The sequence below is a fragment of the Scatophagus argus genome, chromosome 4 (genome assembly GCF_020382885.2).
Source record: "Scatophagus argus isolate fScaArg1 chromosome 4, fScaArg1.pri, whole genome shotgun sequence".
Lineage (NCBI taxonomy): Eukaryota > Metazoa > Chordata > Actinopteri > Scatophagidae > Scatophagus > Scatophagus argus.
Genome location: NC_058496.1, coordinates 1,688,704 through 1,705,609, shown reverse-complemented (window position 1 = coordinate 1,705,609; position 16,906 = coordinate 1,688,704). Strand labels below are relative to the sequence as shown.

Sequence of the window (16,906 nt, the reverse complement as noted above, 5' to 3'; positions counted from 1 at the left end):
TAACAACACACGAACTCGACTCAGCTTGAATCAGTGCAGCTCGACTCGACAGGACTTGGCTTGACTCGACTCGACTTGACTTGGCTTGACTCATTTTACTTCTCTTTTTCGGTTTACTTTCATAGCTTTCTTAGCACCTGCCCAGCCTGGTTTGTACGTTAGCCTTAGGTGGTACCAGGTACAACCAGTAATTGAGAAAACAGAAAAAGCGAGTCGTGTCGAGTCATGTCGAGTCAGGTCATGTTGGGCTGCGGTGTAAATGGGACTGTAAATCATGTATATATAATATGGTTGCTCTTTCAGGGCCTTACTGGACCCACATTCTCTTCACGTGGACAAAAAAGGATGGTCTGAATGTCTACATCAATGCTACCTTCGTGGTTGGTGATGCTGCTGGGGGCAGTGTCTCAGAGTACTATGGTGACCCCTACCCTGACCTTGTCATTGGAACGGGCAACGACAGGGCGTACGGTCACTATGTAACGGGTGCCTTCGATGAGTTTGTCATCTGGGAAAGGGCTCTTTCACCTAACGAGATCTTGCTTTACTACGGTGCAGCCACAGGTAGGAACATCACACTCTACTGGAAAGTGTTTCCTGTCACTTTCGAACACGGCACGTCTGTTGTAATGGTTTCTCCCTCTTGACTCGGCTCTGAGATTAAGCAGGGGTTAAAAAGCAATTACGTGCTCACTGCATTCCATCCACAGCACTCATGAACAACACCAAAACTATACAAATATATTCCAGCTCTCTGCTTTTCTTGCACAAAACATTTTCACGACCTTCACCACCATATGAGTGTCATGGCTTGCATAGTTCTGCCTTATAAGTATTTATAAGAGTGCAGAGGCATGTTGGGTTGCAGGGGGCAGATCATTCTGATTTAATATGACAGATTGTAACACGCTAGGACAAAATCCCCACTCTTGACTCTTGACTGTTTTAATGCTCGAGCTTGTTTGGTCATTAGAGTGCCATAAATAGACAGAAATGTGTTGACATTTATGAAATAATGAATAATAATTCTGTTGTGTGATGAGATCCATAGTGTCGTACTTAAAGGTAGTTTGATCCTTGTGAAATCTGCCTTTTTCGACAGAAGGTTGAATTTTGTTGGCGAGGGTGGCTGCTGTGTCTTCCATAGTGTGTATACTAATAGTACCTGAAAACTAATACTGTGTACTGCTTCAGCTGGCCACAAAGGCAGAAAGTGCACACTGCCTTGACTTCATCTCTACAGCCGGCACAAAAAGCAATATATTCCACAGACCATTACCAGACGCAAAGAGCCTGACTGTTATGGTTACAGAAAAATATTTTTACTTCTCCAGAGCACACACATAAAATGTTGCATTGAACCAAAGAAGAGCAGGAATGGTTAAGACTGATACCCCTAATGTACATCCATTTATGGCCATTTGAAGGTAGCTAGTTAGTGCTGCTTTTATTAAATGACAACAAAGACATAAAAATGTATCTTAGCCTTGTACAGAAGCTAGTGGCAGAGTATTATGAGGTTGATTATCTCAGTTCTGTGGAGGTTGTAGATGATCTCCTGTCATGACTTGGCATGATGCAGCCTCATAAAGTGTAAGGTGTACGGTGATAAAATCCAGCTACATTACAGCAGCGTAGCCTGGTCGGGTCCAACAAAAGGCCTAATAATAAAATTAAGAATATGCTTTTCAAAGGGCAAGCAAGGAATGGAAAGATTAACACAATTTTGTAAAAGAGACTTGTAAAAGAGCCCTTTGTGTTTTCTTCTCAAGGTCAGGCCATTGTTCCGGCCACAACGCCCAGAGTCTCCAAAGAAGTCACTTCAACTTTACCGACAGCCGTGAGTCAACAAAAACACATGTGATACCTGAACATAACTACATGTGTGGCTCTTCTACAGTTTCTTTATGAATGCAGCATTCACACAGAAATGGCAGAAACATCAAAGAGATGGGGGCAATTTGCTGGAATAAACAGAAATACAAAGAGTTCTTATTGAGCTATCATTTCCTTTTGGAGGAGCTGAAAAACGGATATTGAGAGCACATGTGAATAGACTGTTTATTAAAGGGCTTTGGAGGTAGAAAAAGGATGAAGAAATAGAAGACAGCTGCTCAAGACTGAGCGCAAAATGGCTCCCTTTAGAGCACTAGGCTGAAAAAGCGTATTTCCCGAACTCCAGCTATCAGTCAGTAAACATCCTGTGTCTGTTGGACCTCGCTGCCTCCCGATAGCCGACTTTATTTGATGCCTGATGTGGTGTCTCCCCAGAGAGCCATCGAAGAGAGTCCTCCTGTCGTCATCAGTCAGCCGGAGAAGGTCCTGAGCTCCCAGAACCCACAGTCCATGCCGGTGTTGAGCTTCCTGAAGGCGCTGCCCAATAGGACCATTCCTCACAACACTGCCAACAACCTCACACAGGTCTTGGAGCACAGTCCAACAGACGCACACACACAAACACACGTTACACTTGCAAAAGCAGTTCACACACAGACACGATGCCCACCCATGTGCACATGATGCAACAGCTCCGTGATGTCCGTTTTCTTCCACACAGGCTTTTCTCAAAAGTGTGGAAGAAGTGCTGTCCTCTCCAGGCCTGAAAGAGGTAAATGAGTTCACGCTGTTGTTGTGCAACGCTCACACATGACATCGCGTAACGTATGCAATTTGGTGAATACGACAATTCAAGACACTTAACGAATCATAAGTATGAGATTTTAACACCGCCAGGCACCTCGCCGTGTACCCGCACAGGGTCACAATGTGCGTTCAAATCGAGCGGTTCAGACGGTATCAGAGAGCGTTGCTGATGTGAGGTGCTCCACTCCACAGTGCTGTGAATGTAAATGTGCAGCTTCTTGTCCAGCCAAATCTCCAGGCTCTCGTATACAAACACGTTGGTGCCAGAAGAAAGACATTCTGAACGAGTGTGTGGTTTCAGTACTCTGAGCGCTCAGAGCGAGCACGCTTGTTGTTGTAGGGTCGAGCTGAAACAGATGTTCACGTATGAGAACTTGGACAGTTCATACAGTGTTTGGTAAAGCCCCTCCTCCGATCAGAAAAGTTAACTCTTGTTGTGATTCGGCGATTTTCGTCCTGCTAGTTTGTCGTTTTCACGTGTGCATCTTTTGATCTGAATCAGTTTTGTTCTGTTTGTGTGATTGTGGTTATTACCATTGTATTACAACATGTGGGTGCAAATTTGCTGTGTAATATAACATGAGCTGCACGTTTGAAAGTAGCATTAAAGTGAGAATATGTAAAGACGGAGAGAACGAACAAAACGTTCTGCTGCAGCCTCACTTGGTCTGGTATGAACAGCAGCTTATACAGTTTAGTTGGTTAGTTGGCAACTATTGTTCAAATGAAAATGTTAAACATTTGTTGGTTTCAGCGTCTTAAATGTCAGGATTTGCTGCTTTCCTTTGTTAATTAAGACAGTAAATGAAGAGTCTTTGGGGTTTGGCCTGTTGGCTGGACAAACAAAGCAGTCTGAAGACGTTACTTTAGGCTCTGAGAAACTGTTGTGAGGATTTTTTCGTATTTTTGGCTTTTTTTACCAATTAGTTGTGAAAATTGGCAGATTAATCAACAATGAAAATTAGCTGAATATTAAATATTTCTGTATAAGGAACATTGGGTGAACTTCATGACTTTTCACCACATGCTATTGTTACATGGCGTAGCTGCTGCTTTGCAAAAGTCACGTGTCTCTCTTTACTGTGCTCAGCCTACATGCTGTGTATGTGATTTATTGAAGCTTCTTCTTGTTGGCTCATTGTTTTGGAGTAAAGGGATACTCCAGCATCATATGCACCCCAATAAAGTTCACAAGAGAGTTTTAGAAGGACAGTCAAAATCGTAGCAACAGCATCCTTTAATGTCCATATGTCTTATACACCTCCGTGGTGCGCCCCTTTAACTTATTTTATATTCATAAGATGAACCTGGGAAGACACGTCTAATTTAAAAAGATGCATTACACCGTTTTAAGTTAGCATGGCGCGATGGTGGACGTTGAAAGCGACGACTGTGAGCTGACTGCAAACGTTTTTTCTGTCGTCATCGTTGAACAGCAGTCCACGCCTGTGGTCAGCGGTCTGATCGAGACCGTGGACAGAGTGATGGAACATATGGTGACTAACCTGGAGCCCAGCCCGAACTCCCTCATCTCCCTGGGTGGAACATCTTTTGTTGCAGGTCAGTCCGCTGTCAGCTCTCCATAAGGTGACTCACTGTTTGTAGTTTGTGTGTTGGGGCAGACGGACACCAAGCGTCACGCTGACATCATCAGCTCTCTGATTCAGAGGACAAACCGGGTCAGATAAGCTGAGGTCAACCCCGTCTCTTGGGGTCTTCCTTATATTTTGCTGCTGACTTGTGTCTTTCTTTCATCCGCCCCTGATAAAACAGACCCTGTCGCTCGAACCTCATTTTCTGTTTTTATGAATGCTTCTCGCTTCTTCTGACCTCTGACCCCCTCCACAGATTACTCTCTGATGAAATTCCCTCAGAACTACAACCTGCCGCATTACCGCTTCCCCACACAAGGCAAGAACTACATCTCGGTGCCGGGCGAAGCTTTCGCCATGCAGTGTAAGTGATTCTGCGTATGGAAACTATAGTAGCTAAGCCCAGTGTGAACACTGCACATTAGTCCTGCTCCAGTTCTGCCAAGAGAAAATTGTCCAGCTGGGAGGTTCTTGTTATTGGCCCGTAATTTATTATGCTGAGATTTAAGACCTCTAACTAACATACAGTGTGGGACAGGAGTGCCATGAGAGCTTTTGTGTGACTTTATGGTGCACCGTAGAAATCCAGCTATGACTTTAATGTTGGCAGTTACCCTTTTATTCGAAGCAGAAAGAATGAGAGAGAGAGAAGGAGTGAGAAAGAGCACTTTTTCTCCACTTTGCTGTGTCATTAAAACTAATGGACTCACATAGCGGAGTGAGGGAGGGCAGTAATTACGGTGGGCATTAAAACTCTTGTTTGTTTGACTTTGTGTTCAGGTCAGATTCCCTTGGCTCCACCTGGCCGCTATGTGCTCTGTGTTGCCATAAAATCAGTGTTTTAATAATTCGTTAAAGGACTGTTATCAGAAACAGAATATCGCTCGACACATTAGAGCCGCAACCAAATGAACTCATAACTCTGAATACCTGGCCGCCCCGACGGGGGGAGGTTTTATATCCTAATTAAGTACAGAGCACGCTACACATTGCTGTGTTTGGATGCTTTATTTTATTTTTCCTTACTCGCTCTCTTCTGTAGTTGTACAAGCAAACTGGCCACCCTGACTTCTCCTGTGGGACTTGCTGGGGGGGTATTATGTCGTCATTACTTCTTGGAAAGTTAAAAACCCTCCTGTAACATATACTGTACTCTGCACATTTGTTTGACATCAGCAGGCTTTTGTTTGTGTCGCAGTCAGCGGGGCCCAGGTCGAGGGCCTTTGAAAGGAGGAACAGCACCATTATGGGCTTCCTCCTATTTCATTGTTTATCTTACAGTATTGAGGTGGGACCGAACTGCATGATAGGTCAGATTAGGGGAGGGGGACCAGACCTCCCGCTCTCCCGGTGAAGTCATGTAGAGGTTTCATAAGATTTCCCAGCATACACATGGCCCTCTCCCTTTCACACTTGTGCGAGTATACAGCTGTCCTATTAGCCTGCCTGTGCCAGCGAGCGGCAGCAAGGCAGCGTTAATTAACTTCCCTTCGTTGTGAGCATTTTAGCAGCACTGCTTTACATTCCCAGCCCACTGATCAGCTACTGTATGTTTTCTTTTCCGTCCTCAGCTCAAACCACCATCGTTGGCCTCTTCTACCACAACATGCACAGCTACTACAAAGAGATCAGCCCTGTCAAGACCAGGTAAGATGGGGCGATAACGACCAGTGTGAAAAGTCAGACAAACTGATCACGCCTTTGAAATCCAGGCCAGTCTAAACATACCGATTAGCTTTTGGCATATCCAGTAAAATATATTGTAAAATTGTTAATTAAAGCTGATGATGTTTGTTTTTTTCTGTTGTACTTGTCGAAAATCTTGTTTCATTTCGTTTTATTCGGCCCAATGAAGTGATTGAATGGCCTACCTGCATGCCTGCATTCACACCTGCCTACGTAGCTTGGCATGCTACGTTTGCTAGTGTTTTCTTACATGTGAATGAGACATGAGGTCTTTGGATAAGGTTAGCTAACACTCATACCACTGAGCAGTGACTGCTGGGTGGCCTTTTCAGTGACTGAGATGTTCTACCCGATTGTTTCATGTAACAGACTTGTTTATTTATATATTTTATAAACTAAAGAAAAGCTAAAGGAGCTGGTGGAGTGTCCCAAACGTCCCACATGGTGACTTTGGAGGGACGGCTGAAGAGAGGGGATGAATTTTTCTTTTTTTTTTTAATTCGCATGCTTTCAAAATCTCACTATTTTCTGTCATTTTCATGTTATCAGCTCAAGCTTTAATCAAATATGAGTTCGACAACAGCAAGAATCAGACTTGTCTCTTTGTACTCCCTGTGTGGGGAATCAGGTCGACTCGAGCTGAGGCGCCCCTGCTTCCTGAGCCACAGAACGGCTGATGCCTGGGGCCAGAGCCTTATCTGTCCTCCTGCCTATCTCTTATCTCACCACTCAACCTCCACTGACTGATACACCCTGCTATTAGCGCTACATCCACCCCCACCCCCCCACTACCACCACCAGTAAATGTCTCATCTCTGGACCAGCTTGTTCCACTCATGCTGAAATGTTTACCAAACCTGACATAATAGTGATTGAGCAACTTGTTTTTCCGTCTTTGTACTTCACAGAAGTTGAAGTACACAATGTAAAAGAGGCAACGGTACATTTGGTGATTGTTTCCGATATGTCCCACCCGCCGCCTGACTTCTCTGTGGGTCAGAGTGTCCCCTCTGTATTAGGAGAGACGATGTCACATGTCGAGTCGCCTTTAAAATCTGTTGATGCAGTCCTGCTGGTTGTCAGTGTGATTGATTGTAAAGAGGGATGATTAAAGCCCCACTGAAACGCCGTCGCTCTGAGGCCCTTGTGTAGCACTCGTGTGTTGATGTGAGTGTTTTTGTCTGGTCTGTCTGTTTTTTCTGTCTCATTATTTTGTACTTTAATCTGTATCTCTTAATTCTGCGTCTGCGTCTTCTTGTCACGCTGCTTTTCTTACATGTTCTGCGTCTCTGTCTTTTCTGTCCCTCAGGATTAATGAAGCTTCTGATTTCAAGGATCACAAGATCCAGGTAGCGAGCTGTCTCATCTCTCTGAAGGTGGAGCCTCTACCGGCCCTGGCGGTCAACCTCTCTGGAGCTCCACTCATCAAGATTGTCCTGACCCACGTCTTGGTAGGAGTCGACCTTACAATGTCCCACTTTCTTCTCATTTGACTCATGTTTTTGTCAGTCTGTTCCTTGCTGTGTGAGTCAGGCTGGGAAATTGGAGTGTTTTTCCCGTTGGCAGGCACAGTTGTTGGGTGTGGGACACCCACCTTATCAGAGGAAGTAGGGGCCACGGTTTGCCTGTGGCTCGGTAGACAGACCCCCCGCCCCATATGAAATCTATCAGCTCTATTTCTGGCATTCTCTTATGTAAGAAGATGAGTGTCTATCACTGACTGAGGCCGGTGCAGTGCAGAGAGCAAAGCCTATTTTGGTTTTCATTAGGCTGCCTAAATTTTTCCTCGTGGAGCATGTGGCTTCCAGAAAGCGAACTGATTATGGACTTTTTTGAACTGCAGGCTCAGGGCGCTTTGAGAGGAACAATAACTTTCTTTTATGAAGAACATTTCTTTGCTGCTTTATGGCAGGGGCTGTGCCAGCTTTCCATGGGAAATGCAGTTGAAACTCATCATGAAAATTAACTCAAAAATGTGTATTGCATTAGTTTGTTTGCCTGTAAAGGCAGAGATGTGACGGTGCCCTTCACAACCGCAGGTAGTTTTTAATGTTTTGCACATTGACACAATTTGAAGCTAATATTTTCATCTAAACATATTATGTCAATGAAGTGTACACATGCCCAGGGACTACAGGTGGAAATTATCGGGTGCAACTGTACACAGTCGCTGTTTTCAAGTCCTCCTCCAGTCTGAAAGGTGTTTTCCTTCCCGTTGAATGTGAGCTTCACCCTGCAGGATGATGTCTTTCACTATGAGACTCTTTTCACACGCATTTCTCAAAGTATAAATTCTCTTTATGTTGAAAATCTGATTTTAAGAGGCCTATGAGCATGACCTGTGACATCACAAATAGTCTGTCAGCCAATCGGGTGCACCGACACTGAGAATGGACTTCACAGTGAGACAAGAGACATGTTGCAGATGTGCAGCAGTTAAATGAAATGAAAAATATTTGTAAATTCATGTGTTCAGGAGAAGGAAGGAGGAGGTGGATTTTAATGTGGTAATTAGAGCTTTTTTTTCTGCATCAATCATGTCAGCCATTAGAAACTGTTTTGTATGCCTGAACACGTGTGGCATCTTTGGATAAAATAATAAATGAAGTGGAATATTAGGCTCATCATCATCATACAATAGCATTAACAAGACAGTTGACAAAAGCGGTTTGTCTAAGCCTCCAACAATGTATTTCTGTTTAATCCTACAGGAACTGACTTTGACTTTGTACTGAACTGATTCACCAGTACCTTTTTTTCTCTTCCCTCTTTTGAAGAGCACATGTGAAACCCGTGCAATTGATGAAACCATGGCAATATTGCTTTGTTTGCCTTCATTTTCCCTGGTGAAATAAATGTTTATGCTGCAATTATCTGGCCTGGTTCCTGTGACGGTGATTACTGTGTTTGTTTTAGCGGACACCATGGGAGAGGGCTTATGATCTCCTTTGTTATGGGAGTGCTGGAGATGCTCAGCAGCTCTGCTGTCTGTTGAGTCAAGGTGTTTCTATTTTAGGTTTGATTGCCTTTACCTCTGATGTAAGAATAAATCAGGTTTGTTGCATTCCTTCCCCTTGACCCCATTACAAGTAAGCTGTTATACTTATTACTAATGCATACTGATTGGAACGCGCCATGCCAACACTTTACAGCTTCACTTATGCCTCATAGCTCGGTCGATGATTTATATTTAGGAGCTGAATCGTAATTTGGCGCTCGGCACTTTTGGCTGAGGTCGTGTGCAGAGAAAGGGTTGTTTTGCTATAACTGCAGTTGGATTTACTCAAAAAGTGACTATTTTTGGAGTTTTAATGTGTTTGGCAGCTGCTGGATACTTATCACGTCCCCAGCTTGGAGGCAGGGCGGGCGCCTCTCGCAGTATGTGGCAGACCTTTCCCGTCGTTGTTTATGTTGCTCTTTACTGTCTGCACAAGTTAGACCTCAAAGATGTCCTTTCATGGCACCGGTTCAGTGGGCGAGATTTGCAGCTGGCCTCTCGGAGAGTGGACAAGCACCCAGTGACTTCATTAAAAGCTAGCGGGGCGATTGATTGTGTCAGCTCCCCTCATCTGTCTCTTCATGCTGTCGTGGTTACTATGAGGCCTGTTCACCATCTCTGCTACGCCACAAACTTCCACCTGTTGTCGTGGCTCAGACCCAAATCTCATCCATTTTCACTATCGGACACCTGCCACGATAAAACGTCATGCACTGTGGATTGATGGACTCGTAAATAACCTTGTGCAAAGGCAGCTACCGCTCACTGGAGGTCAAATGTGCTTGGCGTCTCAGCGACCTTGCGGTCGTGACTGATGCCCTGTGAAACGGCCCGGTGAGGTCATGCCATTCCCAGCTGACTCAGTCAGAGCTGAGGAGCCGCCATCGTACGTCATGTGGCGCAGCGGAGCGGGTTTGATACCCAGACAAGGTGTTATCAAGGCTGCTGGAGGCCCACATGCTTTCTCACACCATTTGGCCGCAGTGTTGATTGGACCCTGGCTCCATCGGTGATTTATTACAGCTGTCTGACTCGGCTTCGGTTTGAGAGGGGAGAAGAAGGGAGGGGAAGGGAGGCCGGGAGGAACTGGGGTCTGCAGTTAAACATTAGTACGTACATAAAACGGCCGACGCCCCCTTCTCGTCCTCTTCTTCTGCCAAAGCATCGCACTGATGGCATGAAGTGAAGAATGGAAAGATTGATTTCATGAGCAAAGTCGGTTTGTGGGGTCAAAACTGAGAGGATTTAAAAAACAGATTTTGACAAGAGGGCCTGACTTTACTGGCTTATAAAGCAGCGTGTTAGTTTGGCGGCTCCTTAATAAGAGCCAAGGCGCAGGATGAAACCGGGCGGCGGCGCCGGAGGAGTGCTGATGGTCTCCGTCTGTCCCTCAGTTCACGGAGAAGCACAAATCGTCAACGTCCCACGACTCGCACTGAACTAAAAGGATGGGGGCGGGGGGTTGTGCATGTGGTCATGTGACTTCAGGGCTGTTCCAGACTGGCAGAGGCAAAGAGATGGTCTAACACAGGTGACACCTTATGTGATCCATCAGCTGGAGAAGAGTGGAGCTCAGAGGTGGTGCTTCACTTTGTACAGAAGTTAAGGCCTCTGATATGTGCGTGGATGAAGATGACTGGTCGTCCATTTGTGCTGTATGTACACGTACATATTTATTTACCTTTTTGAGTTTCACCTTATACCTGCCCTGCTTAAACGTCTGTAATGTCTCTTCAAAACATTTTGGGATCTCAGGGCTTGATGAGGTTCATGCCAGATGAGCCGCATGGAGACGCTTTATGTTTATTTTATTGGATTTATCCATTTATTTATTTGTTGGTTGTTTATTTTCACATTCTAAAACAAGACCACAGAAACACTGTTTTGCTGCGAAGCTCTGGAAATGTTCTGTAGAGAAAGAAAGTTCACCTGATTTTGCGTCAGTGTTCAGCTTTTGGCGATCTGTTCCATGAAACATTTTCTTTCCTGCACACACTGAATAAAAGCACGACTTATTTGGCGAAAGACTGAAGGCAACAGGATCATCGACTGATATCAACAAAGTTCAAATATTCTCCAAAAAAAAAAACAAAAAAAAACCTGTTAGTGACTAAGGTTTCCATTGAGCTGCATCCGTCAGTTCCCACCCAAAATATTACAGAACTTGAAAGGGGGTTTTGCGGGTTCAGAGTGAAGAAGTCGGGTCACAGGGGATGGGCGCTTTGTGTTCCCACAGACTTGTAGGCTTGTTGGAGCTTCCCTTACGTGTGGAAAATGAGGGATTAGTCGTCCAGCAGCTTCGACAGGCAAACACTGTGTGACACTCACACTCTTAACTGTTTAGTTGTGTATGCTGCTATCGGCCCTTTCTGCCACAATAATAATCACTCTTTATTGCCAGTCTTTTTATAACTCCCAGTACACGCCCAGCTTAAACCTTGTGGGCAAAATCTCTCCTCCGACTCAAACGCCCACACCCATCCTTACACCAACACACACAAACACAAGCTGTGTGAGCCAACATACTGATCAATCACAGATGGAGGTCTGGCTATTGCTGGTCCTCTCTTGCCAAAAGATTTAGAGTCTCTCTCTCTCTCCTCGGGGCTCCTCCCATTTCGCACCCCTCCCTCGCCGTGACCACCACCTCTCAGCGATCAGAGTGGGGCCTCAGGTCCTGCTGCTGATTCAGTCCACACGAGTGTCTCCATGGCAGCACAAGGGAGAAACAAAAGGATTTAGAGTTTGTGAAATAATTTTCAGAAAGAATTTCAAAACCTCAAAAAGTCTGGTTTCTTTGGCGTGAGAAGCTTTTAAAAACAACTGGGGCTGGATTTTCCCTGCAGTTTCTGCTGATTATTCAGGTTAAGGTTGCACTGCTTTAATTAATTACATCATTAGGAGTTATTGTTGTGTGTTCTGCTGCTGGGAAACACAGAACAGAACGAGTGTGCTGAAATGATTAGTCAATCAACAGAAAAGGATGCCACGACTGGTGCGAGCAGAGTAAGGAAGGAAGGACCCAAATGCAAACTTTTGAGGCAGCTGGTCATGTTCAATAATTTGATTCTAAAATCAAGACGCAGAAAGCTTCCGGGATAGCGAGAGTCAAAACCAGAAGGCAGAAGTCCAGCAGCAGCAAACCGGTCCAAAGGGAGCAGGATCGAATCCAAAATCCAACAAGCAGGCAAAAGGTCAAAAACAGGCTGCTTTCTGCTCCACAGACACAAGGCCAGAGAGGAAAGGCACGGCTATTTTCAGCCCTAATGATGGCCGCTCATTACAGGCCGTATCATTCACACAGGTTCTCCATCCTACTCTCACAGCATCGGCTAATCGCGGCGTTTCATCCCATGTGTTTCTCACATTGGAACTTCTGAGCGCCTCATGCATACTAACATGTTGTTCCTGCAGTGTGAGGCCCGAGCAGCGTTGCGTATGAAGGCCTGTGGGAGCTGAACTCGTGAATTCATGCGTGGAGAACCTCTCCCGTTGTCACGTGAGCTTAGCTCCAAACGGACACGTGTGGTGTTTGTTGATTCTGTACAGTACGGTGTCTCCGTCAACGTTATCAAAAACAACTCTGTCTTGCCGGCTTGTTTAATTGTCCCCAGTTTTCCTCACACCCTGCATACCTATCAGCACGCCTGGCTGTTGAGGCCACAGCTGCACGTCTTATTACATTTCCCCCGACAGCATGATCTCACTCAGGGCCAGTTGTGTTTTGCTGCATGGATTCCGATTGTTGCTGCGCTCGCTTGCTGAATGTGGATCAGCTTGTAAAGCTTGAGCCGTCACAACGACGCCGAGATCTGCGCTCCGTCAGAGCCGCAGGGCGCGTCGGCGTGATGCTTTAATGGGTCGACCTTAAGGTGCTTCAGAGGGCAGGTTTTTGGCCTTTTTTTCCCAGCCGTGGTTGGTTTTGAGTTACACCACACCTTGGTGCGCTTTTCCCAGACATACTGTAATAAAGCGTTTCCTTTCCTGCCTAAATTTAACAGTCAATGCAGCTCTTGAGAAATGCATGTATGGCCCCTCTGTTGTTATGCAGAACAATTTAGCCATTGTCAAAGCTGGCAACATGTCAGCCAGCCTTTCCGTTCACTCGTGCCTGAACACGTTCACGTACTGTGCACCTCCACAGAAACAGGAGAACCTTTTAAATGACGTTTCGCCTTCGTGTAAACTGTGACTGATGAGTTTCTGTGCTGTTGTGGGCTTCGCTGGCAGCTGCACAGTAAAAGCTGATATCTATACCAAATGCATAAAGTGTAGTCCAAATTACACCCTGGCCCTGTGTGCTCTCAAATATTTGGAAAGTTTGAGGGAGAAGATCGCTTACTTATTCACTCACATTGTTGTGTCTTTTTATTTTTTGCTGCTTTTTAAATTTAGCACAAGCAAAGCCTGTATTTAGACTGCTGTGCTCCTGTGGCTGCATATTGTTGTGCCAGTGCATGGTGGAATGTGTGTGTGTGTGTGTGTGTGTGTGTGTTTATTCAAGTCCGCTCACAGGCTCTTTCTGCAGCGTGTCAAACTCATATCAAACTCTGGAGAGAAAAAAGTAAATGAACCAAAAGCTTCTCTTTGTTAAAGGAACGAACCTCCACGAACGTTTCATATTTTCACAATCAAAACTTCTTTGATTAGTTTTATTGTCCACTGAAACATGATTTTTTTTTGTTAACATTTGTTTACAGCATGCTATAGCATATCATAGGGAAACTTCCAGATATCAGCAACAGTTTACGTAGTGTGAAATACAAAATGAGTAAATGATAAATCAGAGGCTTCATGCTGCTTTACTCACATAACTCAAAGTCTTTGTGTTGTTTCACTGCTGGCTCTGTCGTCTGGTTGGAACTGACTGTTGAATCGAGGAGCTTTCTCCATCTTTTCTTTATTAGCGCCTTGCTGTCAAAAGCTAAGATTTAAATTGGCGTCGAGTTGCCCGACGTCCTGCAGAGACGTGTGCTGTCAGCGAGCTCGACCACAGGCCAGGCCAACCCTGCCAGCCTGGGGAGGTCTGAGAGACGAGCTTGTATTTATACAAATTGCCGGGTTCTGTGTGTCGTCTCCGACTTATGTGCTGCCGTGATGCATGAGGGTGTTTATTTTCATCCCTCGCCGTTTTTCCCAACAGACGCGGTCCTGAAACATCAGAAAGACGAGTTTGGTTTGGGTTTGGGTGGTTGCTGGAGTTGGAGGCCTTTTGTTCAAAGATGGCTGTGATTGTGGCTGGTAGGGGGTGTGTTGTCATCATAATACATCATCACGTCGATCGTGTTGCAGGTATGTTATGATGATGACATGGCAGCGAAGAAGTTTGTTCCCTCCAGAAGAGTTGCCTCATGATTTACAGTGCTTTTATCCCTCTGCAGCTGTTTCAACTAAAAGTCGAGTCGGCACAACCCAGAAATCTTCCACAGCTGCCTGTGGTGGAATTTACTGTAGTTTGTAGTTTGAAAATACTTGTACTTTACTTGAGTATTCTTAAAGAAGACAGCGTTTAGTTTGCGTGGCTCTTGATTCACGTGTCTGTGAGTCCCACCAAAGACTGACGGACACTCTTTGAAATAACTGTTGCAGTATTTCATGAATAAAAGCAAAGCTTAGAGAAGAAATGAATTTGAATTTAAAATAAGATAATCTTTTATTAGAGCAGAACAGAAGTTTCTGTTTTCTTCTAATCATCAGCCCCTCACGTTTGTCTCTGCAGGAAGTCTTGTGTGTAAAATCTTTGTACAGAGTGAACACTTTGATGCTCTAAGTGCACTTTTGTGATATGAACGCAGGAGCTTTTCTTGTAATGAGGTATTTTTACACTTTTGCACTCATACTTCAGTGCATGTTAGGGATCTAAATGCTTCTTCCACCACCGACAGCTGCTGCTGAATGTGGAGATTAAGGATTTTCTGACAGTTTCTGTGCCGTGGAGGTGGAGCCGAAGCACCAGAAACACCTTAATTTATCTTCTCCTTTATCAGCCTGTCACTCTGCATCACTCTCCTGTCATGTTTCACTCTCTTCTTCCTCTCCTCCTCTTTGCGTCTGTTCTCCTGAAGGGGCTCCAAGTGATTTCCAAGGCTGGCCCGTTTGCTGTCCTTCTGTTGTTAATAAAGATTTGGAGCACCAGCTCCAGTCTTGGCTGGTGGCTGAGGCCTCGGGGCACCGAGGGAACAACGGCTTGCGCACAAAGCTCGGCCAGATCTCCAAATGCGTTTTAACACTCACCAGTGACTTTCAGGTTGCTGCACCTCTCCTCAGATATCAACTGGAAAACACGCGCCGGATTTACCACAAACAGACAGTTGCTAGAGAGGAAGCATAGCCAAGCAGCGCTCCTCGTACGTGAGTTAGTCAGTGTGTGTGAGTTAGCCTTCGCCTGGTCTGATCCCCATGAGGCAGGGTTTGCATTTTATACTTAATGGGGGTAATTAGTTTTCCTTCATTGCACAGACACATGAAGGGTTCAGTGATCGTAGAGAGCAAATATGGCACTGTAAAGCAAGGCTTACAGTGTGCAAATTACAGTTTGTTTCTCTTCCATCTGCTTTCATTTACACCCAACAAGAGATGTGAGTTTTTAGAGCCCACAGGGGAGCAGTAAATTCACCCACGGACTTGCTTGGAGCTCCTCGAATCTGGCGGCCGGTTTGTGGTGACGGGGTGCGTTCACGGCGCTCTCATGGCTCTTGGACCCGTTGTGCTCTCTGCTCCTAATGGGCCGCACGCATGTCTATCAATGGCATCCACCTCCAGGGTCACGATACATGATGACTAAAGAGCTGCATGTGCGAAACAGACAGAATGAGAGCAGCGATTTGGCTACACAATGAAGTCAACGTATTGTGCTGTGCTTTGTAATATGATTCGCTGAGCCTATGGGCCAGGAAAGAGACAGCCTGACTGTCAGCTTCACTCTCGCTCTCACTTTTTCCAGGAGGAAACAGTGCAGACGCAGTCCATCTAATCATACACTCGCTCGGTCTGAGAGTGGAGACTCGGGAATGAGGAGAGGTGTGCAGGCTCGCGGTGTACACCCAACCAGCCGGTGAAAGTGTTGTTTTCTTCCGATGACAGACTGAGGAGGGTAGTGGTTTGACCTGAAACCAGGGCCAAGACCCAATTATTGCATTCTTGCACTGTAGCCATTAGCTCACTGTCTCTGCAGACTCCAAATCTCACAGTAAGGAATGACACGGAAAAAGTGAGCTATAATCCAATAAGATTCTTGAAGACAGTCGGGATTTTCGCTCAGTGTAATAACCGCCTTTGCTTAGCGACGATCTGTGTCTTGTGTGTCCTTCAGCCTGATCTCACGCCTCTTTAAAGTCCTCTGATGTACAAAAACCAGTAAAGCGTTTCTATTTTGTATCTGAAGCAGAATTTAAAAAGTGGTTCACTCCTCTCAAGATACAAAAGAAAACTACTTTTTAGCCTTAACACTTCTAATACATCATACGGAGTAACAAAAGTGTCAGAGAAACAAAAGTAAAGCTTTTCATTAATTAATAACTGGAATCAACATATTTGTTTGCTGAATGATGAAAAAGATAAATACAAAAACAACAACAAATTGAATAAAGAAAACAGATTAATCAGGCATTTAAAAGGACAATTTTCCTTTCCCATTTAGTTTTTCATTTCGCAAAACAATGCAACAAGCTCTCTGATTGGTTAGAGAGCCACACCTACTTCATACACCAGCTATCTTTTTCAATAATGTTTAGGCACCGAGAAGACTATCCCGGATGCGAGCACAGCCATCTTGTTTCCGGTAACATCATTTGTAGCCACAGTCTGAACTACTCATTGATGGATAAATACTTTATTTGTAAATTCTTCTCGTAGTTGTCTTTTTTTTTCTCCCATAAAAATAATGAATAATGAATTACGTGTCTGTTTATTTATAGATCGACAAATTTGTTAATGCCTGTTTTATTTTTTCTTAGATTAGTTATTAAAACGAAAAGTTTTGTCATAA

The 16,906-nt window shown here is 44.8% G+C and overlaps 1 protein-coding gene across 4 annotated transcripts in view; it reads left to right on the top strand.

Annotated features, from left to right (window-relative positions):
• Positions 1 to 16,906, top strand: part of adgrd1 (adhesion G protein-coupled receptor D1) — a 28,417-nt gene that overhangs the window by 3,632 nt on the left and 7,879 nt on the right. For all 4 annotated transcript variants that reach the window (XM_046386728.1, XM_046386729.1, XM_046386730.1 and 1 more), the window contains 8 exons: positions 304 to 564; positions 1,773 to 1,840; positions 2,272 to 2,421; positions 2,558 to 2,608; positions 4,080 to 4,203; positions 4,492 to 4,599; positions 5,807 to 5,882; positions 7,231 to 7,372. In XM_046386728.1, the coding sequence (XP_046242684.1) occupies positions 304 to 564; positions 1,773 to 1,840; positions 2,272 to 2,421; positions 2,558 to 2,608; positions 4,080 to 4,203; positions 4,492 to 4,599; positions 5,807 to 5,882; positions 7,231 to 7,372 (980 nt within the window). The remainder of the gene's footprint in view (positions 1 to 303; positions 565 to 1,772; positions 1,841 to 2,271; positions 2,422 to 2,557; positions 2,609 to 4,079; positions 4,204 to 4,491; positions 4,600 to 5,806; positions 5,883 to 7,230; positions 7,373 to 16,906) is intronic.